The 27,415-nt window shown below is 39.2% G+C and overlaps 1 protein-coding gene across 1 annotated transcript in view; it reads left to right on the forward strand.

The window, feature by feature from the left end:
• LOC126262757 (dnaJ homolog subfamily C member 13) overlaps positions 1 to 27,415 on the forward strand; it is a 410,038-nt gene that overhangs the window by 210,337 nt on the left and 172,286 nt on the right. The window contains exons 20-21 of the mRNA XM_049959568.1: positions 13,886 to 14,040; positions 17,020 to 17,221. Of these exons, the coding sequence (XP_049815525.1) occupies positions 13,886 to 14,040; positions 17,020 to 17,221 (357 nt within the window). The remainder of the gene's footprint in view (positions 1 to 13,885; positions 14,041 to 17,019; positions 17,222 to 27,415) is intronic.

The following is a 27,415-nucleotide window of genomic DNA, read 5'->3' on the forward strand; positions in this document are numbered from 1 at the left end:
TCAATTATGTTCTCTGCTCAGACTTGCTCAGCACCATTCAAAGTCTGTGTGCTTAGAGCAGCAGGTCCAGGAAAACTCTCACTTGCTGACTCTTGGTGGAGGCAGTGTGATGTTTCTGTGGGTTCCTGGTCATGTCGGTCTGTCAGGAAATGAAACTGCTGACACTGCTGCCAAGGCTGCAGTCCTCATACCTCAGCCTGCGCGTACCTATATTCCCTCTGATGATCACTGTGTTGCTGTCTGCTGTCTGTCAGGAGGTGGTGTCCCTGTGGCATCACTACTGGTCCTCCCTTCACAGGAATAAGCTCCGGCATATTAAGCCCCTCCCAGCAGCTAGGACGACTTCCTCTCGGCCCTCCTGCCGGGAGGAGGTCATTTTAACTAGGCTGCGTATTGGGCACTGCTAATGATGCTACCCCACCACTTTGTACACATTGCGCCAAAGTTCTAAATGTTCACCACTTCCTGATGGAATGCCTGTTTTTTAACCATTTACGTTCCAGCTTGGGTTTTCCATTTTAGGAAATGATGCGCTGGCTGCCGACTGTATTTTACTTTCTATCTGCCAAAGCAATATGGCGAAGGCCATTTAATTTTTAGTTTTGAATGTCAATTTGTGTATGGTGTCTTTTTTTTTAGCCTTTTTTTCCACGTGCCTGGTTTTAGCTGTCTTCTATTACGTCAATTGGGACTAATGTATAATCGTTTTTTAACTCTTCTGTCTTCATGTTCTGGAGTTTTGACTTGGGCACGTTTTTTGTGCCCTGAAGCAAAACAGAACCAAATTATGATAACACTTTTGGATTTCTTAATGAACATAGCTGTTCTTGAGCGATAGTTCTTGGCACTTGTTAAGTGCCAGTTATCTCTAGATCCCAAATGCTATGATTTGTCCCATTTGACATACTGTCGATAACCTAATAGTTGGCTGTTACTGTATTAATGGTAGTGCCAGTTCTTTTCCACTAAGTACCCAAAAATTTAGGATAGAAAGACCAGTGAAGCTTTTTAACGTAATTGTTTGCTAAAAGGTCATAATCTTCCAGTAATGATTGGCTACATTGAGAATTCTTTTAATGGTTTTTGATGTAAGCTTGCCCGACTTCCATCATCTAAAGTAACAGATACATGTGATTAGATTAGATTAGATGGGATTAGATTAGTTTTTCATTCCATAGATCCGTGCTGAGTAGATCCTCGTGGATGTGGAACATGTCAATTTTTTTAAGCTGAAATAACAATACTAATAGTATGAGTATATACAATACATAATTTGTTTCTATTAAAAAATTTGTCAATGGAGTAGAAGGAGTTGGCCACTAGTAAGTCTTTCAGGCTCCTTTTAAACTGATCTTTATTTGTAACTAAATTTTTTATGTTTGCTGGCAGATTATTGAAGGTGAGTGTTCCTGAGTAGTGGATCCCTCTTTGAACTAAAGTAAGTGCTTGTAAGTCCTTGTGCAGATAATTTTTGTTCCTGGTATTGTATGTATGAACTGAGCTGTTTGTTGAAAAAAGAGATATATTATTTAGGACAAATTTCATTAAGAAGTAAATATACTGAGAGGCATAGTTAGTATACCCAGTTCTTTGAAGAGGTTTCTACAGGATGTCCGTGAATTTACTCCACAAATAATACGTATTACACCCTTTTGGACTCAAAAAACTTTTGCGTGACTTGAAGAGTTACCCCAAAATATTATACCATATGACATTATGGAATGAAAGTAGGCAAAGTATGCAAGCTTTTTCATTTTTATGTTGCCTATGTCTGCTAATCCCAGGAATTTAAGATTGTCAACCTCTTCTATCTGCTCTTCTTCATACTTTATGCATATGCTGGGTGGAAACCTCTTACAGGTTCTGAATTGCATATAGTGAGTCTTTTTGAAGTTGATTGTCAGTGAGTTGGCTTTAAGCCATTTATTAATATCCATGAAAATATCATTAGCAGATCTTTCTAGAACTACACTCGACATACTGTTTGTTGAAATACTTGTCATCTGCAAACAAAATGAACTCTGCTTCTGGCAGTGTAACTGATGAAAGATCATTAATGTACACAAGAAAAAGCAATGGCCCTAAGATAGACCCTTGTGGGACACCACATGTAATTTCTTCCCATTCTGATGATGACTGATGACTTAATTCACTAGTCCCTTGCACTGACACCCTTTGTTTCCTGTTAGCGAGGTATGACGTGAACCATTTTGCAGCACTGCCCGTGACACCATAGAATTGTAATTAATTTAAAGGATGTTGTGGTTCACACGATCAAATGCCTTTGACAAATCACAGAAAATACCTGCTGCTTGTAATTTGTTATTTAATGAATTAAGTACATTTCACTGTAGGTGTAAATAGCCTTCTTGATATCAGAACCCTTCAGAAATCCAAACTGTGTTCTTGATAATATGTTGTTTGTGGTCAGATGGTTGAGAAGCTCCCTGTACATTACTTTTTCTAAAATTTTTGAGAATGCTGGCAAAAGTGAAATCGCTCTGTAGTGTGATGGTATCTCTTTATCCCCTTTCTTGAATAGAGACTTAACATCTGAATATTTTAGCCAGTCAGGAAATGTCCCAGTTATAATTGACTGATTACACAAGTAACTTAGAATTGTACTAAACTCACAAGAACATGCCTTAATTAACTTTGTTGATATTTCATCGTAACCACTAGAATGCTTTGTTTTTAAAGATTTTATTATGGAAGTTATTTCTTTTGGTGAAGTGAGTGACATATTCATGTACCTGAAGCTATTTGTAAAGGCTAGTTTCAGATATTCAAGGGCTTTATTTACTGATCCTGACAATCCCATTCTATCCGTAACGGATATAAAGTAATTGTTAAATAGCTTTGCCACACTATACCCATCGGTTACTAATGTGTCATCTACCCCTAATGATATTTGCTCCTGTTCCTTTCTGGTTCTACCAGTCTCCTCTTTCACTATATCCCATATTGTTTTTATTTTGTTCCCTGACATTGCTATCTTCTTCTCGTAGTGCATTTGTTTAGATGTCTGAATTACTTTTTTTAATAGTTTACAGTATTCCTTGTATTTAACTAAAACATCAGCATTGGAGCTATTCTTGGTTGACAGATACATTTTCCTTTTTGTCTTACAGGAAATCTTTATTCCTTGTGTAATCCATGGTTTTATTATAGACTTCTGTTTAATTTGAGTAACTTTTAGAGGAAAACAGTTTTCAAACATGGTACTGACATTGTTCATGAATGTGTTATATTTTTCATTCATATCATGAGCACTATAAACATCTTTCCAGTTCATATCTTTGAGCAGTTTTCTAAAACACTCAATTTTTGGTTGATTGACTACTCTCCTGTACTCAGATTTAGCAGTCTTGATAAACAGCGTAGAATTTACATCTAAAACAAGGAGCTGCATGTCATGATCTGATAGTCCATTTATAACAGGTTTTATGATATGATTTTGTTCCTTTGATTTGTCTATAAAAATGTTATCAATGGCTGTCCTTGAGGATTTAGTGATTCTAGTTGGAAAGTTTACAGTGTGAGTTAGATTGAAAGACAACAGTAAATGTTTACTGGAAGATTGCATTAGAAAATCTGTATTAAAGTCACCGGCAATCAAAATTTCTTTGTTTCTTCCTGTTAAATAACCCAAAAGAGCTTCTAGATGATTTATGAATAGATTATAATTTCCTGCAGGTGATCGGCAAATACACTCCTGGAAATGGAAAAAAGAACACATTGACACCGGTGTGTCAGACCCACCATACTTGCTCCAGACACTGCGAGAGGGCTGCACAAGCAATGATCACACACACGGCACAGCGGACACACCAGGAACTGCGGTGTTGGCCGTCGAATGGCGCTAGCTGCGCAGCATTTGTGCACCGCCGCCGTCAGTGTCAGCCAGTTTGCCATGGCATACGGAGCTCCATCGCAGTCTTTAACACTGGTAGCATGCCGCGACAGCGTGGACGTGAACCGTATGTGCAGTTGACGGACTTTGAGCGAGGGCGTATAGTGGGTATGCGGGAGGCCGGGTGGATGTACCGCCGAATTGCTCAACACGTGGGGTGTGAGGTCTCCACAGTACATCGATGTTGTCGCCAGTGGTCGGCGGAAGGTGCACGTGCCCGTCGACCTGGGACCGGACCGCAGCGATGCACGGATGCACGCCAAGACCGTAGGATCCTACGCAGTGCCGTAGGGGACCGAACCGCCACTTCCCAGCAAATTAGGGACACTGTTGCTCCTGGGGTATCGGCGAGGACCATTCGCAACTGTCTCCATGAAGCTGGGCTACGGTCCCGCACACCGTTAGGCCGTCTTCCGCTCACGCCCCAACATCGTGCAGCCCACCTCCAGTGGTGTCGCGACAGGCGTGAATGGAGGGACGAATGGAGACGTGTCGTCTTCAGTGATGAGAGTCGCTTCTGCCTTGGTGCCAATGATGGTAGTATGCGTGTTTGGCGCCGTGCAGGTGAGCGCCACAATCAGGACTGCATACGACCGAGGCACACAGGGCCAACACCCGGCATCATGGTGTGGGGAGCAATCTCCTACACTGGCCGTACACCACTGGTGATCGTCGAGGGGACACTGAATAGTGCACGGTACATCCAAACCGTCATCGAACCCATCGTTCTACCATTCCTAGACCGGCAAGGGAACTTCCTGTTCCAACAGGACAGTGCACGTCCGCATGTATCCCGTGCCACCCAACGTGCTCTAGAAGGTGTAAGTCAACTACCCTGGCCAGCAAGATCTCCGGATCTGTCCCCCATTGAGCATGTTTGGGACTGGATGAAGCGTCGTCTCACGCGGTCTGCACGTCCAGCACGAACGCTGGTCCAACTGAGGCACCAGGTGGAAATGGCATGGCAAGCCGTTCCACAGGACTACATCCAGCATCTCTGTGATCGTCTCCATGGGAGAATAGCAGCCTGCATTGCTGCGAAAGGTGGATATACACTGTACTAGTGCCGACATTGTGCATGCTCTGTTGCCTGTGTCTGTGTGCCTGTGGTTCTGTCAGTGTGATCATGTGATGTATCTGACCCCAGGAATGTGTCAATAAAGTTTCCCCTTCCTGGGACAATGAATTCATGGTGTTCTTATTTCAATTTCCAGGAGTGTAGTTACTATTGTATAGGCTCTGTTATGGAACTCTACTTCTGTTGCACGTGCTTCTAGATGCTGCTCTAAACAGAGTTTATTAATGTCAATGTTCTTGAATTTATGGCAGTTTCTAATAAATGTGGAACTCCTCCTCCATTCATATCTACTCTGCAGAAGTAAGAAGCTAGCTTAAATCCTGAAATGTCTAACATATCAATATCAGTGATCACTTGATGTTCAGAGAGGCAGATTATGTCAATTTGGTTAGATGAATTATTCATCAATACAAATGAGTAGTTTATCAACTTTATTTCTGAGTCCCGGAATGTTCTGATGTAATACAGATAACTGATACTGCATACTAATGGGATTATAACTGCTTTGGTGAAGATGAACTGGTAGTTTCTGGTTATTTTCTGTTAAACACTGTTTAAATGGAGGCTGTATGATAAAATCTGACTCCTGTTCATCTGTTTTCTCAAACTGAATTTGTCTGCCCTTAATCGGGAAGGTAGGTTAGAAAATTTAAAAAGGGAAATAGATAGGTTAAAGTTAGATATAGTGGGAATTAGTGAAGTTCGGTGGCAGGAGGAACAAGACTTCTGGTCAGGTGATTACAGGGTTATAAATACAAAATCAAATAGGGGTAATGCAGGAGTAGGTTTAATAATGAATAAAAAAATAGGAGTGCGGGTTAGCTACTACAAACAGCATAGTGAACGCATTATTGTGGCCAAGATAGACACGAAGCCCACGCCTACTACAGTAGTAAAAGTTTATATGCCAACTAGCTCTGCAGATGATGAAGAAATTGATGAAATGTATGACGAGATAAAAGAAATTATTCAGGTAGTGAAGGGAGACGAAAATTTAATAGTCATGGGTGACTGGAATTCGTCAGTAGGAAAAGGGAGAGAAGGAAACATAGTAGGTGAATATGGATTGGGGGGAAGAAATGAAAGAGGAAGCCGCCTTGTAGAATTTTGCACAGAGCATAACTTAATCATAGCTAACACTTGGTTCAAGAATCATAAAAGAAGACAGAGATTTAGGAACCAGGTTTTAAATTGTAAGACATTTCCAGGGGCAGATGTGGACTCTGACCACAATCTATTGGTTATGAACTGCAGATTGAAACTGAAGAAACTGCAAAAAGGTGGGAATTTGAGGAGTTGGGACCTGGATAAACTGAAAGAACCAGAGGTTGTAGAGAGTTTCAGGGAGAGCATAAGGGAACAATTGACAGGAATGGGGGAAAGAAATACAGTAGAAGAAGAATGGGTAGCTCTGAGGGATGAAGTAGTGAAGGCAGCAGAGGATCAAGTAGGTAAAAAGACGAGAACTAATAGAAATCCTTGGGTAACAGAAGAAATATTGAATTTAATTGATGAAAGGAGAAAATATAAAAATGCAGTAAATGAAGCAGGCAAAAAGGAATACAAACGTCTCAAAAATGAGATCGACAGGAAGTGCAAAATGGCTAAGCAGGGATGGCTAGAGGACAAATGTAAGGATGTAGAGGCTTGTCTCACTAGGGGTAAGATAGATACTGCCTACAGGAAAATTAAAGAGACCTTTGGAGAGAACAGAACCACTTGTATGAATATCAAGAGCTCAGATGGCAACCCAGTTCTAAGCAAAGAAGGGAAGGCAGAAAGGTGGAAGGAGTATATAGAGGGTTTATACAAGGGCGATGTACTTGAGGACAATATTATGGAAATGGAAGAGGATGTAGATGAAGATGAAATGGGAGATAAGATACTGTGTGAAGAGTTTGACAGAGCACTGAAAGACCTGAGTCGAAACAAGGCCCCGGGAGTAGACAACATTCCATTAGAACTACTGACGGCCGTGGGAGAACCAGTCATGACAAAACTCTACCATCTGGTAAGCAAGATGTATGAGACAGGCGAAATACCCACAGACTTCAAGAAGAATATAATAATTCCAATCCCAAAGAAAGCAGGTGTTGACAGATGTGAAAATTACCGAACTATCAGTTTAATAAGTCACAGCTGCAAAATACTAACGCGAATTCTTTACAGACGAATGGAAAAACTGGTAGAAGCGGACCTCGGGGAAGATCAGTTTGGATTCCGTAGAAATGTTGGAACACGTGAGGCAATACTAACCTTACGACTTACCTTGGAAGAAAGATTAAGAAAAGGCAAACCTACGTTTCTAGCATTTGTAGTCTTAGAGAAAGCTTTTGACAAAGTTAACTGGAATACTCTCTTTCAAATTCTGAAGGTGGCAGGGGTAAAATACAGGGAGCGAAAGGCTATTTACAATTTGTACAGAAACCAGATGGCAGTTATAAGAGTCGAGGGACATGAAAGGGAAGCAGTGGTTGGGAAAGGAGTGAGACAGGGTTGTAGCCTCTCCCCGATGTTATTCAATCTGTATATTGAGCAAGCAGTAAAGGAAACAAAAGAAAAATTCGGAGTAGGTATTAAAATTCATGGAGAAGAAGTAAAAACTTTGAGGTTCGCCGATCACATTGTAATTCTGTCAGAGACAGCAAAGGAATTGGAAGAGCAGTTGAACGGAATGGACAGTGTCTTGAAAGGAGGATATAAGATGAACATCAACAAAAGCAAAACGAGGATAATGGAATGTAGTCACATTAAATCGGGTGATGCTGAGGGGATTAGATTAGGAAATGAGACACTTAAAGTAGTAAAGGAGTTTTGCTATTTAGGGAGTAAAATAACTGATGATGGTCGAAGTAGAGAGGATATAAAATGTAGACTGGCAATGGCAAGGAAAGCGTTTCTGAAGAAGAGAAATTTGTTAACATCGAGTATAGATTTAAGTGTCAGGATGTCGCTTCTGAAAGTATTTGTATGGAGTGTAGCCATGTATGGAAGTGAAACATGGATGATAACCAGTTTGGACAAGAAGAGAATAGAAGCTTTCGAAATGTGGTGCTACAGAAGAATGCTGAAGATAAGGCGGGTAGATCACGTAACTAATGAGGAGGTATTGAATAGGATTGGGGAGAAGAGAAGTTTGTGGCACAACTTGACTAGAAGAAGGGATTGGTTGGTAGGACATGTTTTGAGGCATCAAGGGATCACAAATTTAGCATTGCAGGGCAGCGTGGAGGGTAAAAATCGTAGAGGGAGACCAAGAGATGAATACACTAAGCAGATTCAGAAGGATGTAGGTTGCAGTAGGTACTGGGAGATGAAGAAGCTTGTACAGGATAGAGTAGCATGGAGAGCTGCATCAAACCAGTCTCAGGACTGAAGACCACAACAACAAGAACAACATCTCTCTTAAAACTAGTTTTCTTTCCCCCTTCCCTATCCTAAAAAAGGCATCCCTCTGACACCTGTGACCACTGGTATTTCACCACTTGTGACAGTGTCCCCCCCCCCCCCCCCCCCTTAAGTTTTCTGCAAGCAACCCAGATGGTTTTCCCTTCCCTTTCCTATTGACGTGAAGGCCATGCCTAGTGTAGCTCACCTATCAATAGCATCCACAGGAATCAAACCAATATGGGACCCTATATCTGTCCCAGGCAGCCACTCCAATTCCACGTTCACCCTCCCGACGGAAGAGTTCAAATGAGGCCGATCATGGCATCTCAACACAGACACAAATCCCAGACTCGTATGCTTCATTGCTGATGCTATCTTCACCAGGTTACTATCTATGGAATATTCAGAGTATCTGTCAATGCTATTTCCCGGACCACCCACTATAACCAAGGCATCCTCCTTTGTGAAATCCTTGCATAAAGAACCTACATCCTCTGTTATCTGACCCAGATCTGCACTAAGCTTGAAAAAGTTTGTGACTTGGTACTCTGGACCTAGATTTTCCTGCAGTAGTTGGCCAACACCTCTACCATGGGAACTACCTAACAGAACTATCTTTCTCTTTACAAATTTGCCTACCTTTTTCAAGTCCTCGAAAGTTTGTTGTGCCCTTTCTACAGCTTCAGCTACATGAGGCGCATCCGATTCTGACTGAGGCAACAGGTCAAATCTATTTTTAAGATTTATGACAAAGCTGTCTGATGCTCTACTTTGCCTGTTCCCCTATTACCTGTTGCCATTTTCTTCACATGTCATAACTATTATAGAAGCTTTTGCAGTGGGAATGAATTATCTTTTCCTGTTCGAATATTTTTGTGATGTGCACTTCTGATGCATAATAAACAGTTGTTCATTCCCTTCAGTTTCCTTTCCTAGCCTGTAGGCTCATCTTCAATCCCAGTGCCCATTTTCTAGATGGTACACGCCAAGAATTTGACCATGGTGTTCCCTCCTGAATAGTTTGCCACTTGGCATAAGTAAGTTATTGTCTGCAGAGTTCCTCAGGAAATACATAAAAACTATTTAGGAGCAAATACTTTCACATAATAGTGCAATTTCTCCCCCAGTACTCAGAGTTGTTTGTGACATTCAAAATGTACAATGTTTAATCTTAAAGATTGCCTGACACAACTGCTTTTAACTTATGTAGAACATCAAACTGGTTTTGTATAGTCCTGTTTGTACTCAAATTTGTGGAAATTAGAATTTGTATATTCTTTTAATCTATATTTACAGTGACCACAATATCCCTGGATAATTATCCATAAAAGGATAAATCGCTTCTTGTAGTATTTTGATATTGCAATGTGGAGTTTAGATTGTGTGAAATTGTTTCCACAATTTAGTCACATTTTCAGTACTACCATAAATGGCTGCAATTCAATGGCTGGCAGCTTGGCTTCTGTTTTATGTTTAGTAATATGTCAAGATACATGTAACACTAGCATTCATTCACATCTACTGGAGTGTAGTGGAGAAAAGACGGCATGCGTGAGTGAGTAATTGTGTGGTCATTTGGTTGACTGACATTCATGTAATTGGCACTCTATTGTACTGATTTTACATTTCAGTCCCACTTCATTTTGTTTTTCCCTAAATATTCATCTAATGTGACATGCTTAATATTTTCAGCACTAATCGTGTAACTGAAATATTATCAGATTATTTCTCTTTTGTTTTCTCATATTTATCTACATTTAAAGAGAACTGCCATTTATTACACCAAGCGGAAATTTTGTCCAGGTGTTCCTTTATTTACTTTCGATCTCAGAAAGTTGGTATTTCCTTTAGGTAACAGCAGTGTCAACAAACAATCTGGTAGTGACACTGGTCTTGTATGATAAATTGTTTATTTTCTCTTTTGCTTCATTGACTGCTTGCTCAATAACAGATTGAGTAATACAGAGGATAAGCTACAGTCCTGTCTCACTTTATTCTCGACCTCTGCTTCCCTTTCATGATCTTCAACTGCAGTTTGGTTGCTTTACAAGTTGTAAATATCTTTTGCTCGCCATATTTTGTCCCTGCTACTCTCATAATTTTAAAGAATGTATTCCAGTCAGTGTTATGAAAGTTTTCTGTGAATTTACAAATGCCATAAATGTAGGTTTGCCTTTCTTCAGTGTATCTTCTAAGATACATTGTAGTGTAATGTCAGTATTGCCTCACACGTTCTTACATTTCTCTGTAACCCATCTTCTCTTAGGTCAGTTTCTATCAATCTTTCCATTCTTCTGTAAATAACTTGTATCAGTGTTTCTCACACATGACTCAAGAAATTAATGGTTTGGTAATATTCACAGTCATCAGCACATGTCTTATTTGGCACTAGTATTATTAAATTCTTGTTGAAGTTTGTCGATACTTTGTCTAATTCTTTCAAACATTTCAATAATACTGAGGAAATACCGTCTACTTGAGGAGCTGTGTTTCCACTTACGTTTTTCAGTGCTCTGTCAAATTGTTCTGACAGTATAATGTTTCTGATCTAATCTTCATCTGCTTTCTCCTCCCCCTCCATAACACAGTGTTAAAGTTTCTTCCCCATGTGTAGCACTTCTGCATAGCCATTTCATCTTTTGTCCTTCCTTTTTTTGCTTGTTACAGGGGTCTGCTTCTCTTGTCTCCAGACGTTTATCTAATTTTCCTGTGTATTAGCATCTATATTTCCCAGAGCCATGCATTTCTCTTTTAGCCATTCCTGCTTTGCCATTGAGTACTTCCTTTCATTTTCAGTTTTTATACACCTTCCTTTTGTCTGCTTCATTTGCAAGGTATTTTTCTCCTTGATCAATAAAATTCAATATCTCGGGTATTTCCAAGTGTTTTAGTGAGCCTTGTCTTTTTTCTTATTTGGTCTTTTGCTGTCTTTTCTATTTCATCTCTCAAAGCTACCCAGTCTTCTTCTTTCCATTGTTTCATCCATACATTGGCTGTTGCTCTTTCTTTACAACAACCTCTAGTTCTTGAAGTTTGCTCAGGTGCTAACTCCTTAATTTCCAGCCTATCTGCAAGTCTCCAGTGTTATAACCCAAGAACACTGTGACTTTATTACATGATAAAGAAACAACTAATGAGGGACAAAGTACATACAACGGACAACACACAAGTGGCCAGCGGAGGCTTGTACTCAGGCCCATATAGTCATTAGTTCTAACAGGGGCGCAACTGGTGCTCACACAAATTTGGCAGTTAAAGCATTCAATTTCAATCTGTAGTTTACAACTAATAGTTTACGGTCAGAGTCTATAGCTGTCCATGGAAATGTTTTGTAGCTTGAAATCTGGTATCTAAGTCTGTCTCTCTTGCCATTATGTAATCACTTTGAAACTTTCTGGGGTCTCCATGTATTTTCCATGTGTACAGTCTTCTTTTCTGATTCTTAAACCATGTGTCTGCAATGATTAAATTATGCTTTGTGCGGAACTCTCTCAGAAAGATTCCCCTTCCATTCCTTTTCCTCTATCCTTATTCTCCTACTATTTTTCCTTCTCATGCATTTCCTGTTACTGAATTACAGTCTTCCATCCGAATTAAATTTTCATCTCCCTTGAAAAACTAAATAATTTGTTTTGTCTCATAATATGTTCTTTCAAATTTGTCAACTACACAGTTAGTACAGTAGTAGCAGGTCTTGGCTTGTGTCTGTCTTGGCTAAATTAATGCTTTTCTATGCTGTTCATAGTAGTTCACCTAAATTCCTGTTTCCCAATCCATTATTGGACCTACCCCTAATTATACCTATTTGATTTTGTGTTAATAGATTTCTACTCACCTGATCAGAAATACTGTTCTTCCTGCCCTGAAACTTCACTAATTCCTAACATATTGAACATCAATCTATTAATTTTTCTTTTCACATTTTCAAATCTGCCTACCCAATTAAGGCATTTAATATTAATTGCTCTGATCCATACATTGCTGGACTTGTTTTTCCTGATTACCAAATCCTCTGGAGTAATCCATGGCTGTAGATCAAAATGGGTTGGATATTTTACCTAAATCACTGTGGGTGAATGCCAGAATATTTCCTTTAATCCATGTCTATTGATGTCAGCAACTGGTTGTTATACGTAAATCATCTTACTACTCAGCCACATTGCATTTGCATTGATCTTACAAAGGATTAAAGTGTGTACTGCATATTTCACTAGGAGTTGGTTAACTGCTAAGGAGTACCAACAGCCAAGAAAATGAAAGCACAGACAACAAATCCTGTGGGCTAACTGTAAAATGGAATGTAAAAGGAAGATATTTGACAACAAATCTACAGAATCATTCATAGCTATGACCAGGAAAAATATTAGTAAGAGTACAAGTGCACAAAATTCAGTAGGAAGATTTTGAAATGATTGAGAGTGTTACATATGCAGATCCAACTCGAATGAGACTTTTGAAGAAAGGAAAAAAGAGTGAAAAGACAACATTGTGTAATTGCTGAACTGTGTAGCATCCTTAATTTTAGTTAGGCTGTTAGGTCATTTAAGTTAATATTATGGGGAAGAGAGTAGGAGAGGAATTCAAGGAATTATTTGAAGTTTCAAAAGCAATCATATTGGTTTCTCCACGTTTAATGCACTGTTACACGTAGTTCTCCTAGTGGCTTATCAATCAGTTGAAGATAACTCTTTACCAGGAAAGTATTCGACCTCAGATTGTGGCACTTGCATTTGAAAATAGATCTGGTGTGTGATAGTCATTGATAAACTATCAGATAATCTGCAGAACAGGTTGTAATCTCAATTTGGAAAATTTTGTAGAAGAATGTTTGAGAAGAGAGACCACAGTTATGACAAGACAGCTCAACACTGTCATGATGAGAGCTTACCTCCCAACTAAGCTCCATCAATTCTAGAGTCTTGTACCATAAATCAGATCACATTCCTGCCCCAGACACTTACAGCATAGACATCACTCCATGTGACTTTTTCTTGTTTCCAAATCAAAACAGTGATGAGAGTATTCCTTTGTGACATAATTTGCAGCAATAAAGATAATTTGTCAGGGACATAAGAAACCCTCCCAAAAAATTTTCCAGGAATGTGTGGCTGAAGTGAAAACACACGGATGACAAGTGTGCGAGTAGAGGAAAATTCGAATCTCTGTATGGCTATCCAGCTATAGGTTTTCACAGTTTCTTAAATCAACTAAGGTGAATGCAAAGGTTTTCCATCTTGAAGAAGTGGCAGCCAGTTTTCTTATACTTTTGTCTGGCCTGAGCTCTCTCTCTCTCTCTCTCTCTCTCTCTCTCTCTCTCTCTCTCTCTCTCTCTCTCTCTCTCTCTCGACTCGATTATTTATGGAATGTAAACCCTATTCTTAATTTCCTTCTTTACTTTTCATTTCATGAGGAAGTGCTTTTGATGTGGAAGTCAAACAAAGTTTGTGTAACCGAAGTGTGTATGATTTTGTAGTATTTGTCTGTTACTTTCTTTCTGTCACTAGGTGCATGTTTCTGAAATAATGCAGAGGAGCATTCTCGGTCAGCTGTTGCCAGAAGCAATGATAAGTTACCTGGAAAATCATGGAGCTGACAAATTTGCTGAGATATATTTAGGTGAATTTGACACACCTGAAGCTATCTGGAATAGTGAAATGAGGTACATCAAATAAATTTGGAGTTCAGTAATTAATTTAAGTGATTAATATTTTGTAAGAGGGAAAATATATTTCTTATTAAATATATAATTATCATAATAGTTCCATATTTATTATAAATGAAGATGGAAAAAATATGTTTCAGGATGATTGTGACCTCGGTCACTAAAATTTCAGTTTATTGTTAAGTGCTGGGACATTTATCTGTATCGTAAATGATAGCCAATGGCTACACAGACCATGATTCTGGTCACTGGGCCTGGATGCCCTTGTCAAGTACCCTCCAGAAAGACTCATTCTTACAGCGATCAGCCTTGTACGCAACCACCACACAAGTATAAGTTGAAATGTATGTGCTCCCATTAAGAAACAGGTTTTGGGAACTGAGGTACTGTAATAATGATAATAGTAATGAAGAACGCTAAGCCAACAAGCCCGAGTCTCTTCTCAGGAATTAGTTTCTGACGCTGCTGGCGAGTTTGCTTTGACCTGTAAGTATATTCCATTATTAAGATATTGTCATGGATGTTTCTGGGCAATCCATGATTGCCATTTCATATTGATGAAGAAGCCTCTTTCATTTGAGCAATTTTAACGTGGTGTGCTACATTATTGATATATGCGATTATTTGTCGACTGCTATCACCTATTTCCCACTGTTTTACTGGGGATGTGCACAATGTGTGTTGCACTCTTGCAATGCAGATAATAACATTGCAACTACCATGCCATGTTCAAGCCATATGTTTGTGATATGGTTTGTTTGTGACAAGACATGGTGGAACCAAAGAGATCTTCTGTAAACTGAGAGTTCACTTCTCAATTCCAGTAGCCTTCCAAGTGAACTATAAATTATGCCTGTGCTCAGACCTTTGTGGGTAGGCAGCTGCACACTGATATACCCAGTGATACTGTTGAGTGTAATCAACTGGAGATCCAGTGTTGTTCTCCTATACACAACTCATTTTCGTAATAGACTACAGTACTTTTAAATACTAGACACACACACACACACACACACACACACACACACATTTTGAAAGTGTTCATAATGTCTATAATGCGTGACCAGAATGGGTGAATTAATGGTACTGACCTCTGTTATTACAATGTAAATAACTTTAGCCATGTGTTTTAAGGAAAGGAATTTTTGTTGACAATTTCACTTACTATAGTATGCCATCTGTACCCAGTCTGTGCTTTGCTGGATCTCTTCATTTAAAGGAAGGAAGAGTAGTACTATGGAGGCACAAGAGGGAACTTAGAAACAGGATATGTTTGGTATAGACCTTGCAGTATTGTTCATCTATCTTCTTCTCTTTTTTTAGTTTAAGGACTTAATGAATATGACAGTTTTTTGTACTTACAGCAGCTCTGTATCATAGTTGTTAATTCTTATGTCATGTACTGCAGGATGGAATGTGACAATATTATGAAAAGGAAAGTTGTTACTCATCATATAGCGCAGATACTGACAGCAAAAAGCCTGTCACAGTTTAAGCTTTTGGTGAACAAGGCTACGCGCACACGCACACGCACGCGCGCACATGCACGCACGCGCGCGCGCAAACGCACAAACAAACTCAACTCAGGAACACGACTGGCCGTGGCCTTGTTGGCCAAAAGCTCTTACCTATTGTTTTGTTGTGCCTATCTGCAACTCAGCATCCCCTCTGTATGGTGAGTAGCAACTTTCCTTTTCATAATATTGTAATATCATGTTCTGTTCATTTACTTGTAGCTGTTTCTTTGTCAGTATTCAGTGAAAGTGGAATGGCTATTGTCGTACTTATCCTGTATTTTGAAATTTGTCTGATAGAAATGTGCAAATCTGCAATTTTGGCACTGTAGGTGGTATATTCTAGCCCTTCATATCTGCTTGTTTTGATGTTGTTGTGTGTAGGTGAGATTAGAGAATGTATGCTATTATGTAAGTTACACGTAAACCTGCGTTCTTGTGTTCATTATACTGTTTAGTATTTGTTTTCATCTCATGATAAATAATTGATAATTAGTTATTCATGTGTTCCATGGGTCATAACTGTGATGCTTGCTGGGATGTGGAATGAACCACTTTATAATTACAATAGATTCCTCAGGGAATTGATGGCAACATGCTGACCATTTGCATACTTGTTTTTGATATTAATCTTAAATTACTTTTCCATTCATTTTTAATACTTACTTACCATTATTTATGCTAAATATATGCCGCCCCCCCCCCTCCCGGCCACTCGTCTCTCTCTCTCTCTCTCTCTCTCTCTCTCTCTCTCTCTCTCGCACGCACACACAGTATCTGACTGAGAAATTTGCTGCTCAGCTCATTTTGCTGATTTCAGTCCTCTTTGCCCTGAAGAACAGTTGGTATTCCTTATATTGTAAGACAGTGCATTTCACCACAGTTAAGCCACACTAGCGAGTAATATGTACCAGCTCCCTCCCCCCTACCAAAGGGGAGAGAGAGAGAGAGAGAGAGAGAGAGAGAGAGAGAGAGAGAGAGAGATGAGAGAGAGACGGGGAGGGGGGGGGGGGATTTGGTGTGGAGGAGGAACATACACATATTCCTTGTTTCCTTGTTATTGTGAATTAACTAAAGTGAATGTTGTCTGGATGAAGTAAGCGTATTATAAGGGTGCAAAAGGAGGGAGGGTTTAATTCTACGGAAAGGGGGAGACAACAAGGGGAGAGGGTAGAATTAAAGTACCAGAGAAAGCTTTAGCAGTTCACACCAAGCAAATACAGTGGATTGAGGGTTGGGGAAGAAGATAGAATGTTTAGGGTCAGATTGACTTACCCAGTGTCTTAAAATTTTGTTATTTCCTTCAGAATGAAGTCATCGCACTGTCACACCTCTTCCTTTTAATGCCAGTCTCTCTATTTTATCCTACTCACTTAATGTTTCATTCATGCATTCATTCATTCCATTTCAAACCTATTGGTTTTGAGTGTGAATATATTTGTGTGAATGGGTACTGTTTCAGACGAATGCTGATTGAGAAGGTTGCTGCTCACATTGCCGACTTCAGTCCTCGTCTGAGAAGCAATACTCGTGCCTTGTATTCATACTGTGCAATCCCAGCTGTGAGATATCCACAACTGGAACGTGAACTTTTCTGCAATATATTTTACCTACGCCACCTGTGTGATACTCGTAAATTTCCAAACTGGCCTATCAAAGAACCTGTAAGTGGACAGTGCATTTATGCTGGTAAAATGCCACAAATATTGTGTGTGTGTGTGTGTGTGTGTGTGTGTGTAGATACAAACTTAACTACAGAGAGAGAGAGAGAGAGAGAGAGAGAGAGAGAGAGAGAGAGAGAGATAGAGTTGAAAACTAGATGTTCACAGTTGGGACCATTGTTTCTGAAATGTCTAACATTTATGAGATCTTTAACATTTCTAAGATATTTTTAGCATCCCACTTAGACAGTGAACTAACATCACATAGTTCCAGCAAGATCAACTTACACGAATTGTGGACAAAGTTTAAACAGATAGTAAATCATGGTCTGGAGAGTTATGTGCCTAATAAGTGAATAAAGGATGGAAAAGATTCACCATGGTTTAACAACAAAATTTGGAAGATGCTGAGGAAGCAGAGGCTGGTGCACTATGAAATGAAACTGCTACGCAAAATCAAAAATTTATTAATTAACTAACTAACTTGCTCTTTGACTTTTTGTCTTTGACAGAGATGACACAGGTACTGCATTAAAAAACTCTTTTGAATTTCTGGCCTAGCTGCATACATTATTTTTACCTGTTTACTACAAATGCTCTGTGAAAAAATTTGACTATATACGAACGTGTTTTCTTCATGGCTGCTGTAAGGAGAGAACGAGTTAGGTACAGGCTGAGTTGGCGGTTAGAGGTTTCTGCTTCTTTGGTTCTCGGAGAACGCCAGGCAAAGTCAGAGAAAAGTGCTACAACTTGTGATGAAGACACATTCTCCTTTAGCAGCTACAATATTCAGTCACCGTAAGATATTCTTTTCCGGTAATACTTTCATAATGATAAGGTTGAACAACAGTGGCAGTATGATATCTTCTAACTAGCAAACTGGCTGCTTAGGCAACGTCTTGAACGTACAAACTGAGAGTGAAATATTGTGTGTCGTTTGGACTGTGATAGTAGCAGATTCAGCCAGTTTGTTAATTCGTGAAGAAATCACTTTGCACTGTATTGCTAAACACACTAACAGTTTTTTTGAAGGTCCGAGGATCAAAGATTGAGTAAAGGTTCGTAAAGATATTTTACCTTCATTTTTTTCCACAAATTCAGTTTTTATTCTTGATAATCGTGATTACATGTTGACCTCTGCACTTCAAATTACTTGTATATGCAAACATATCTGACCTCAAAATTGCACAATGACCAATTTTTTATCTCCCACGTGCTCGTCTTCCGCCCCCTCCCCCCACCCCCCCCACTCCCGCAAAGAGTGCTGTTGTCAGAGAAAAGGACATTGTTGTACCAAATTCCGGTAGCACATCATCCATGGTACTTGCAGCCAGAATATTACAATCATATTACATTACATAGGGACATTACAACTCTGGGTTCAAAAGAGAGTGCAAAAATGATAATCGAAACTTGGTGGAGATTCGTGCATCTGTCAAAAGATCTATGTGTGAAGCATACCACTACCACTGTCACATCTTAGCAAAAGATCTGGCCAAGAACCCAAGAAAATTCTGGTCCTATGCAAAATAGCTAAGCAGGTCTAAGGACTCTGTCCAGTCACTCTTGGAACAGTCTGGTGTGGAAGTTGAAGATAGCCAAATGAAAGTTAAAGCTTTAAATTCTGTGTTTCAGAAATTGTTCACTCAAGAGAATCGTTCAAACATGCTGTTATTTGACCATCGAACAGACTCCTGTATGGATAGCACAGTAATAAGTATCCCTGGCATACAGAAACAAATGAAACAGGTGAAAACAAATAAGTTGCCAGGTGTGGATGGAATCTCAATTGCGTTGTACAAAACTCAGTGGCATTGGTCCCTTACTTAGCTTGAATTTATAGTGAATGTCATGCTCAGTGCAGAGATGCCAGCGACTGAAGAAAATTGCAGGTGACGACTGTATGCAAGAAGAGTAAAAGAATGGACCTGCAAAATTTCAGACCAATATCCCTTACTTCAGTTAGCTGCAGAATCATTGAACATATTCTCAGTTTTAACATAATTTTCTTATAACTAAGAAGCTTATCTTTGCTGATCAGTATGGTTTTAAAAAGCAGTACTAATGCAAAACACAGCTTGCCCTTCAGTCACATAATATATTGTGAAATGTGGGTGAAGGGCAATAGGCAGATGCCGTATTTCCACATTTCCACATTTCTAGATTTCCGGAAAGCATTTGATATGGTGCCACACTACAGACTGTTAATGAAGGTATAAGCATCTTGTGTAGGTTGCCAGATTTGTGACCAGCTTGAAAACTTCATAAGTAGTAGAACTCAGTATGATGTCCTTGATGGCAAGTGTTCACCAGAGACCAGGGTATTACCAGGAGTGCCACAGGGAAGTAAACATAAATGTACAGCTCTGATCTCTTACTTCTAACTTGCATCCATTTGTCTCTATGAAGGATGCATTCTGTGGGAAGCAGTTCATGGACGATCAGGAGAGTACTTGTACAGCAAGACGTTGGCTCTGACCTTGAACTGTAGAATGGTACCGTGTGGGCGTACAGGCCCTCCCAGTAAGGTGGCATAAGGCCATCACATTGCACAGAGAGTATGTTGAAAAATAGAAATTTGTAACCAAAAGAGAAATAATGTGGTTTGTTGGAATCCTGAGTAAAACCACCCTGCTTCCAGGAAAAAAATTTGTTGCGTTACTTGTTGAATGCCCCTTTTACATCAAACAGAACTGATTTGTCCCAGAACAGATTTACAATGCTGATGAAACTGCCTTCCTTTATGAAGGAACATCCAAGAATATTTCCTCTGTTTAATTCTCATACCAGTAAAAAGATGAATGAAATAGATACTGGTGACATTGTCATTGGGAAACAGCAGAAATTGTTAAAATTGAACAAAGCCCCTAGGTGCAATGAAATCCCTATCAGATTCTCTAACCAATTCAGGCCTGAGAAGCACCCCCCTCCCACCTCCCCCAATTATCTATTGTAGATCCCTTGAACAAAAAATTGTGCCCAGTAACTGGAAGAAAGCACACGTCACACCTCTGTAGGAGGAGGACAGCAGAAGTGATCCACAAAACTGCCATTCAGTATCCTTGACATGCATTTGTTGTAGAATCTTAGAACATATTTTGAGCTCAAAAATAATGAGATATCTCCAACAAGCGTGAATTTTGAAAACATAGATCATGTGGAACACAGCTCGCACTTTTCTCACATGATGTCCAGAAAGCCATACAGCCTGGCATGGACTGGTTTGAGGATTTCTCGGTAGGGAAGACGCAACATGTTAATGTCGAGTTATCGACAGATGTAGAAGTAACTTTTGGGTGTATCCCTGGGAAGTGAGTTGGGTCCTTTGTTGTTTGTGTTGTATATTGATGATCTTGACAAGATTTCAGAGTGGTGCAAAGATCAGCAACTTGCTTTAAATGTTCAGAAATATAAAATTGTGCACTTCACACAATGAAAAGGCATAGCATCCTATAAATACAATGTTAGTGAGTCACAAATTGGAATCTGTAAACTCGTACAAATATTTGGATGTAACAGCTCGTAGCAACATAAAGTGGAATGATCACATAGGCTCGGTTGTGTGTAAAGCAGGTAGCAGGCTTTGGTTTGTTGGTAGAATATTAGGGAAACACAGATTATAAAGGAGATTGCTTACAAGTCACTCAAGTGACCCATCCTAGAATACTGCTGAAGTGTGTGGTACCTGGACCAAATAGGACTAACAGGGGATATTGAACATATACAGAGTAGGGCAGTGCAAATGGTCACAGGTTTCTTTGATCTGCATGAGGCTGTCACTGATACGTTGCAAGAACTAAAGTGGCGGACTCTTCAAGATAAATGGAAACTTTCCCTACACTTTCTTGACACAAAGTTTCAAGAACTGGCTTTGAATGACGACTCTAGGAATATACTACATCCCCCCCAGTTGCTCCCAAGGGGATTATGGGAATTAGATTAGATTAATCATAGCAAGCACAGAGCTATTTAAACAATCTGTTTCCAATGCTCCATACATGAATGGAATGGGAAAAAACCACTAATACCTGGTACAGTGAGGTGTATCCTCTGCCGTATGCTTCACAAGTGGTTCACAGAGTGTAGCTGTAGACATAGAACTGGCCACACAAACTTAAGCACTTTCAGACTGAAGTGCTGGTTACCAAATGTAAGTCTTGTACAAACAGGGTAAATATCCTTTGTGCTCGTTCAGTGGGTGAACAGAAATGAAAGCCAGTCATTAAGTGCAAATCTTAAACAAAATTGCGTGCCTTCAAAGCATTAGCAAACTTGGCACTTTATTAAAGGCATTAGAAAGGAGCTTTAATGGACAGTATTGCTCCCAGAAGCTGATTCCATTCTGTTTTTGTTCTAGCTGTGTGCATGTATTTGGAGGGGAAAAGTTTACCTGAAAAAGCAGTTATTTTATTGGCAAACACACTTGGTCATCCTGCATACAAAGTGCTTGTTTTGGATGATGGAATGATTTTTGTGAGGTACCTTTCGCCTTGTGGTACAGCGTTCTCACAGCATAATGACCAAGGTTTGGTTGCAGATGTGAAACATTACTGGTTAAGTATCATAGAAATTGCTTGTTCAAGAACTTTCAGACATCCTTGGTTTCTGGAAACCCCTGAACATACTTGATGCATACCATGGCAGTTGTAAGGCTTTAGATGCTGCATACCCCCAGTTGTAAGGCTTTAGATGACACAAAGATAACAACAGTAGTCTTCTTCTGGAAAAATTGCAACACTTTTTGCTGAAAATGGCTCTGAAGGTTTTAGTAATAAAAGAGCATACTGACTGAGGATGTGACTGATTTTGTGAAACCAAGAAAATTATGGAAACATTTGAGTGGTTAAATAGTGATACATATGAACTAGGATTTAAGCATTTAAATGAAGAGCATGTAGTGAACCAAGTCTCTTTAAGAGGGAGAAGGTGAAGACCAGGCAATCGAGAAACTTATCATGCACATTGGACACTGAAATATGTTCATCTGTTATTAAAGTGCAGGTCAATATTAATTTGACTAGAGCATGTATTGCCTGTCTGGAAAACAAGAACTATCATCAGCAAAAAATTGAGTGGAAATTTTGAAACAGAAAGGAATCTTTGCATATTTCCTAAAAGTGAACTGAAAGCAAGTGACACATAATGCAATGTGCTTTCAGTATAATTTTGTTAATAATTGTCAGTTTCTGACAAGTACGAGGGTGGTTTGAAAAGTTCTCGGAATCACCATTAGAGGTCAGCACTAGTGCAATGAGTTGTTCATGTGATATTCATTGGACTGTTGCCTGTAAACACGTGCCACGTCAGTGTTCCTGGAAGAGAGCTGTGGCGATGACATGGCTCTGTAGTTGTTCCCGTGTAGTGATTTGGGAAGATGGAAAAAACAGAGATTCGAGCAGTGATTAAGTACTTCGTGAAGAAAGGTACGAAAGCAAAGGACTTTAATGCCGATTTCCAGAATACACTGGGGAACTCTGCTCCTTCATATTCAACTGTTGCCAAGTGGACAAATGAATTTAAATTTGGACTGGAGAGCTTAGATGATGATCTGAGTAGTGTTTGGCCAAAATGTGTCACTGCTCCAGAAATCATTGCAAAAGAGTACAAAATGGTCATGGAGGATCTCCAATTGAAAGTGCATGAAATTGCTCATGCTTGCCAGATGTCATCTGAAAGGGTACATCACATTTTAAGTGAAGAATTGGAAATGAAAAAATTATCTGCAAGATGGGTGTCGCGACAAGACAATGTGCGCTCACACACGTGCCGTCGCCATGGCAAAATTACATTAACTAAGGTGTGAATTGTTGCCACACCCACCTTATTCATCTGATATGGCTCCATCAGACTTCCATCACTTCCCAAAACTGAATTTTTTTTTGTGGATGAAGTTTCACTTCAAACAAAGAATTGATAGCTGGAGTTTGAGAACTATTTTGCAGGCCTTGAGGAAATTCATTTTTGAGATGGGATTAAGGCACTGGATCATCACTGGATCAAGTGTGTTAATCTACAAGGAGATTACATTGAAAAATGAAAAAAAGTTTTTTTTCTATTCCATTCTGAGAACTTTCCAAACCACCCTCGTAATTCATAAGGAACCCAATGGAATTTCTAATGTGACATATAGTGCAGTTTGTAAATAAAATAACTAAGTTTCTGGATTAAAAAATGTATCTTTTGGATTATCCACATTTTTCAGTTATTTGTGCAGTCACAAATAACCAGGAGCTTGCTGTGTTTGCATGCTTCTAAGATACTTCCACATTTGGAAAGTTAATTCATTTGTCAACTTCCATATATTATAATAGTGAGAGATGTAGAGTGTTAATCTTTTTATGTTGATTGATGTGTGCCTTCATAAATTTGCCATTATTCTAAACTTTTAATTATGCACCTGTTGTTATGTTACCTGCCTCCACATAAAGCTGTACCACCCAAACACAAGCTAATGGTTCAATTCACGTATTGTAACTGGTAACAAAACAACATAAAACAAAATATTCAGCACTGAAATAATGTGTAGTATTAATATTATAAGATACGCTGAGCTCACATTGAACGGGGTGTCTGAGGAGAAATGCTCAGTATTCAGAGATACAACAGGAACACCCATTTAAAGCAAAAAAACTCCATATGGACATATGTCCCTTTCCAAATGGTTTTCCAGAGAGCACATTTAGTGTACGTTTGTTTATGGGCTAGTGGCGTGCGCATCTGAGTCTTTCTTACTTAACCTGGTTGACATTTTATTCCAGCCCAACATATCTCATTGCTTTCAAATTCTTTGCTCGGGATGGTTTTTTTCCATTAAACTAGCCTCTTGAATTCACAGTTGTTCATGGTGTGTTGTAAGCAAAGTAGGGCAAGGGGTTGAGAGTGTATAAGGGAGGAGCATTGGTTAATTATGTTTGTACACACTTTGGCCAAAAATGCTACACATCTGCAGTAATGAAGAAAATGCAGATATAGTGTGTATTTATGGATTCTTCAATGGTAGTGCTCCTCCTGCTGTTAAAGAATACTGTTGGCACATTATGACACAACAAATTCCTTATCATACAGTGTTTACCAGAGTTTTCAGCACATTGTGTGAAACAGATATTCTTCCAAGTTCCCAATTTTTCTTCTGAACATTTATTTCAGCAACCTGTGCATGAACAACAACACACTGTCAAAATAGTGAAGCATAGTCATACTACCAACATGCAGTGACTTTCTGCTTTCATCAGTGTCCCATGAACATGTGCATGGCGAACATTACATGCGGAAAACTTCTACCCATTTCACATACAGTGTCTCCACAATCTTCACATTGGCAAAAGCACCACATGACTTGAATTTTGTCAGTGGTTATATGACAGTTGTCATTTGCTTCCATTAATACTATTCACCAATGAAGTCACGTTTGCATAGAATAGAATCAACAAATCAAAAACACATGTAATAATTATAAATGGTCACAGGAGAATCCACGAGCTACAGTGGAAACCAATTTCCAAGATCATTTTTCGATCAGTGCTTGGTGCGACATGATCAGTAATGTGTCATTTTAGAACAGCAAATGACAGCTCAGAATTACTTGAATGTTTTGGAAAATTCATTTGTAAAACACACTGAGGATGTTCCTTTGGCCATGCAGACTGCAACGTACTTTGGATGGATCCCCTCCACATTTTACCAGATGACTGAGGGAATGTCTCATCTGCACTTAGCCTACTTGCTGGGTTGTTCATGATAGTAGAGTGAACTAGCCACCAAGGTCACGAGACCTTACTCCATTAGGTTTTTGTTTATGGGTTAGATGAAGTCAGGTGTAAAAGTGAAAGGTGAATACAAGAAATGAATGCTTGGTCGCATCATGGATGCTGCTGTGCTCAGTAGGAAATGTGCAGGGGCACTTAAACAAACAACACATCAGGTCCCATCAAGAGTGCCCAAATGCACTGAAGTTGACAGTAGGATGTTCGGACATTAATTGTGAACTGTACAAAAGCTGTAATGTGACATGCATGATAACACTTTTAGAGATGGGTGTGTTAGAAATACATATTTTTCATTGATACTCTGTAAAATGTAATGTTTACTAACTGTTGTACATATGTACATTGTGTAAACTTAGCAATGTGTTGAATAATACAGAAAATATATAACAATGTACATTTTAAATGTACTCTATATTGGAAACTATTTGGACTAGGGCCTATGTCCATATGAGGTTTCTTGCTTCAAACGAATAAGCCTGTCATACCTGAATAGTGACCAGTTCTGAAGGGACACCCTGTATAAAGTATAAAAAAGAAAATGCACTTAAGAAAACTATAAAATTACAGAGACAAAAAATTGGCCATTGTGTATCTTCAGGAGATAAAATTCCGATACTGCCAAGAAACACGTTTAAAAGTAAGAAACCTAATCATAGATTTCAGAACTGTTAGTTCCTTGCTGAGGAAGGATACATGCATCACTCAGATCCAGGATGAGATGGACTTATCTTTTCTGAGAAGTTTGCCAAGTTAGCTACATATTAAAGTCCATCTGTCTCTAACACAGTGGATATAGCATTCATAACATGATTGTAAGAGGTGTAGCCACTGTGCTAGATGCTGTAATGTGTAGCTGTACGTGTAGCTAACTTGAAGTTCTGTATTTCTTCGGTATTGTCTTCTTGAAATATTGTAGTGAGAAAAAAATGCAGTGCATATCTTTTAGTAATAGTAAATATTACGGAAATTTCTGTTACATCTGTCTTAGATGGCAGTATGTGCAAGTTTGTTGATGGAGGCACTTACGAAATTCATGCCCTCTTTGTGCTCTTAGTTGTACCCTCACATAAAATATGTGTAATGCATTGAATGACGGGAGTAATGAGGGACTGGTAACAGTGTGCATATCCAGTATTTTTGAAAATGTAAAGATGGCTGTAAAATCTATGAAAAAAGGTGAAAACGGCTATCCTGTGCATCTTTGCTCTTACCCTGTCAAACACACTTTGTTCACCATATGTGCTTCACTCAGCTACTCAAATCTAAATGTGTTTGTTGAAAAAAATCGTCTCGCTATGAAAGAAGGTAGGACTGTACGGAAAACCCACTTCTGGGTTACTACGAACACCCTTATGAGGTTATACCAAACACATGCGATGTTCTTTTCAAACTTAAAAAGTCAAAAATGTATAATGGATTTTGCATTGTAAAATGCAAAAAGAAACTTGCAAAACTAAAATAAATGATGGCGGGAGTCCTGTTACAGTAGACAAAAGTTTCCTGCTTCCAGACAGCAGATCTGTACTTCAAGCCGGCAGCGGTGGCCGAGCTGTTCTAGGTGCTTCAGTCCGGAACTGCACGACTGCTACGGTCGCAGGTTTGAATCCTGCCTCGGGCATGGATGTGTGTGATGTCTTTAGGTTGGTTAGGTTTAAGTAGTTCTAAGTTCTAGGGGACTGATGACCTCAGATGTGAAGTTCCATAGTGCTCAGAGCCATTTGAACAGCCTCTTCAAATTACCCACAGGTTCTAAACACTTCTCAAAATAAGTTAGTTAAATTTCAGTATTAGTCAAAACAGGAGAAAAATTGGCTATAATAAACAGTGATCTGTAAAAGCACCTCTTCTGGGTATTTTACAAACTAGTTTTCAATTGTTGCAGATGTAGTGCCTCTTCTGGGAAGTATATGAACTAGGTGGGGTTTGTTGGGATACTATTTTGTTTAAAAAAAATACAAGAACTTTGATTTGCAGCGAGATGTTATTAGGTGGTGCTTAGCATAAGCTTTTTTTTGGAATATGCAGCGATTTCTGAGGTGGTGGTTACGTTGGGACCTGATAGCACCCGTAAAATTTAACTGCTCACCCTGTTAAAAAAATGATTTTCGGTGAACACTATGATGCTGCTGCTTGGTTTCACCTGTATTGCTTACTCCTAATTAGGAATGACCTTTAATTGTGAGGCTTCAGACTGAAATGATAGCAATCACATGTAGTAGTTGATTGAACACTAATTTTGCATTATATACCTAATGACAAGACAATACATTTAAGCTACCACACTTGAAAGTGCTATATCAAGAATACAGTGGGAGTAGTGAAAAAGTAGCCACCAGCACTGTATCTGCTATAAAGATGAGACAGCTAGTCGCAGTGTTGGTATGGATACCATAGACACAACACGATACTTTGATTAACACAGCCCATCAAC

Source organism: Schistocerca nitens, chromosome 6 (genome assembly GCF_023898315.1).
Source record: "Schistocerca nitens isolate TAMUIC-IGC-003100 chromosome 6, iqSchNite1.1, whole genome shotgun sequence".
Classification (NCBI taxonomy): Eukaryota; Metazoa; Arthropoda; class Insecta; order Orthoptera; family Acrididae; genus Schistocerca; species Schistocerca nitens.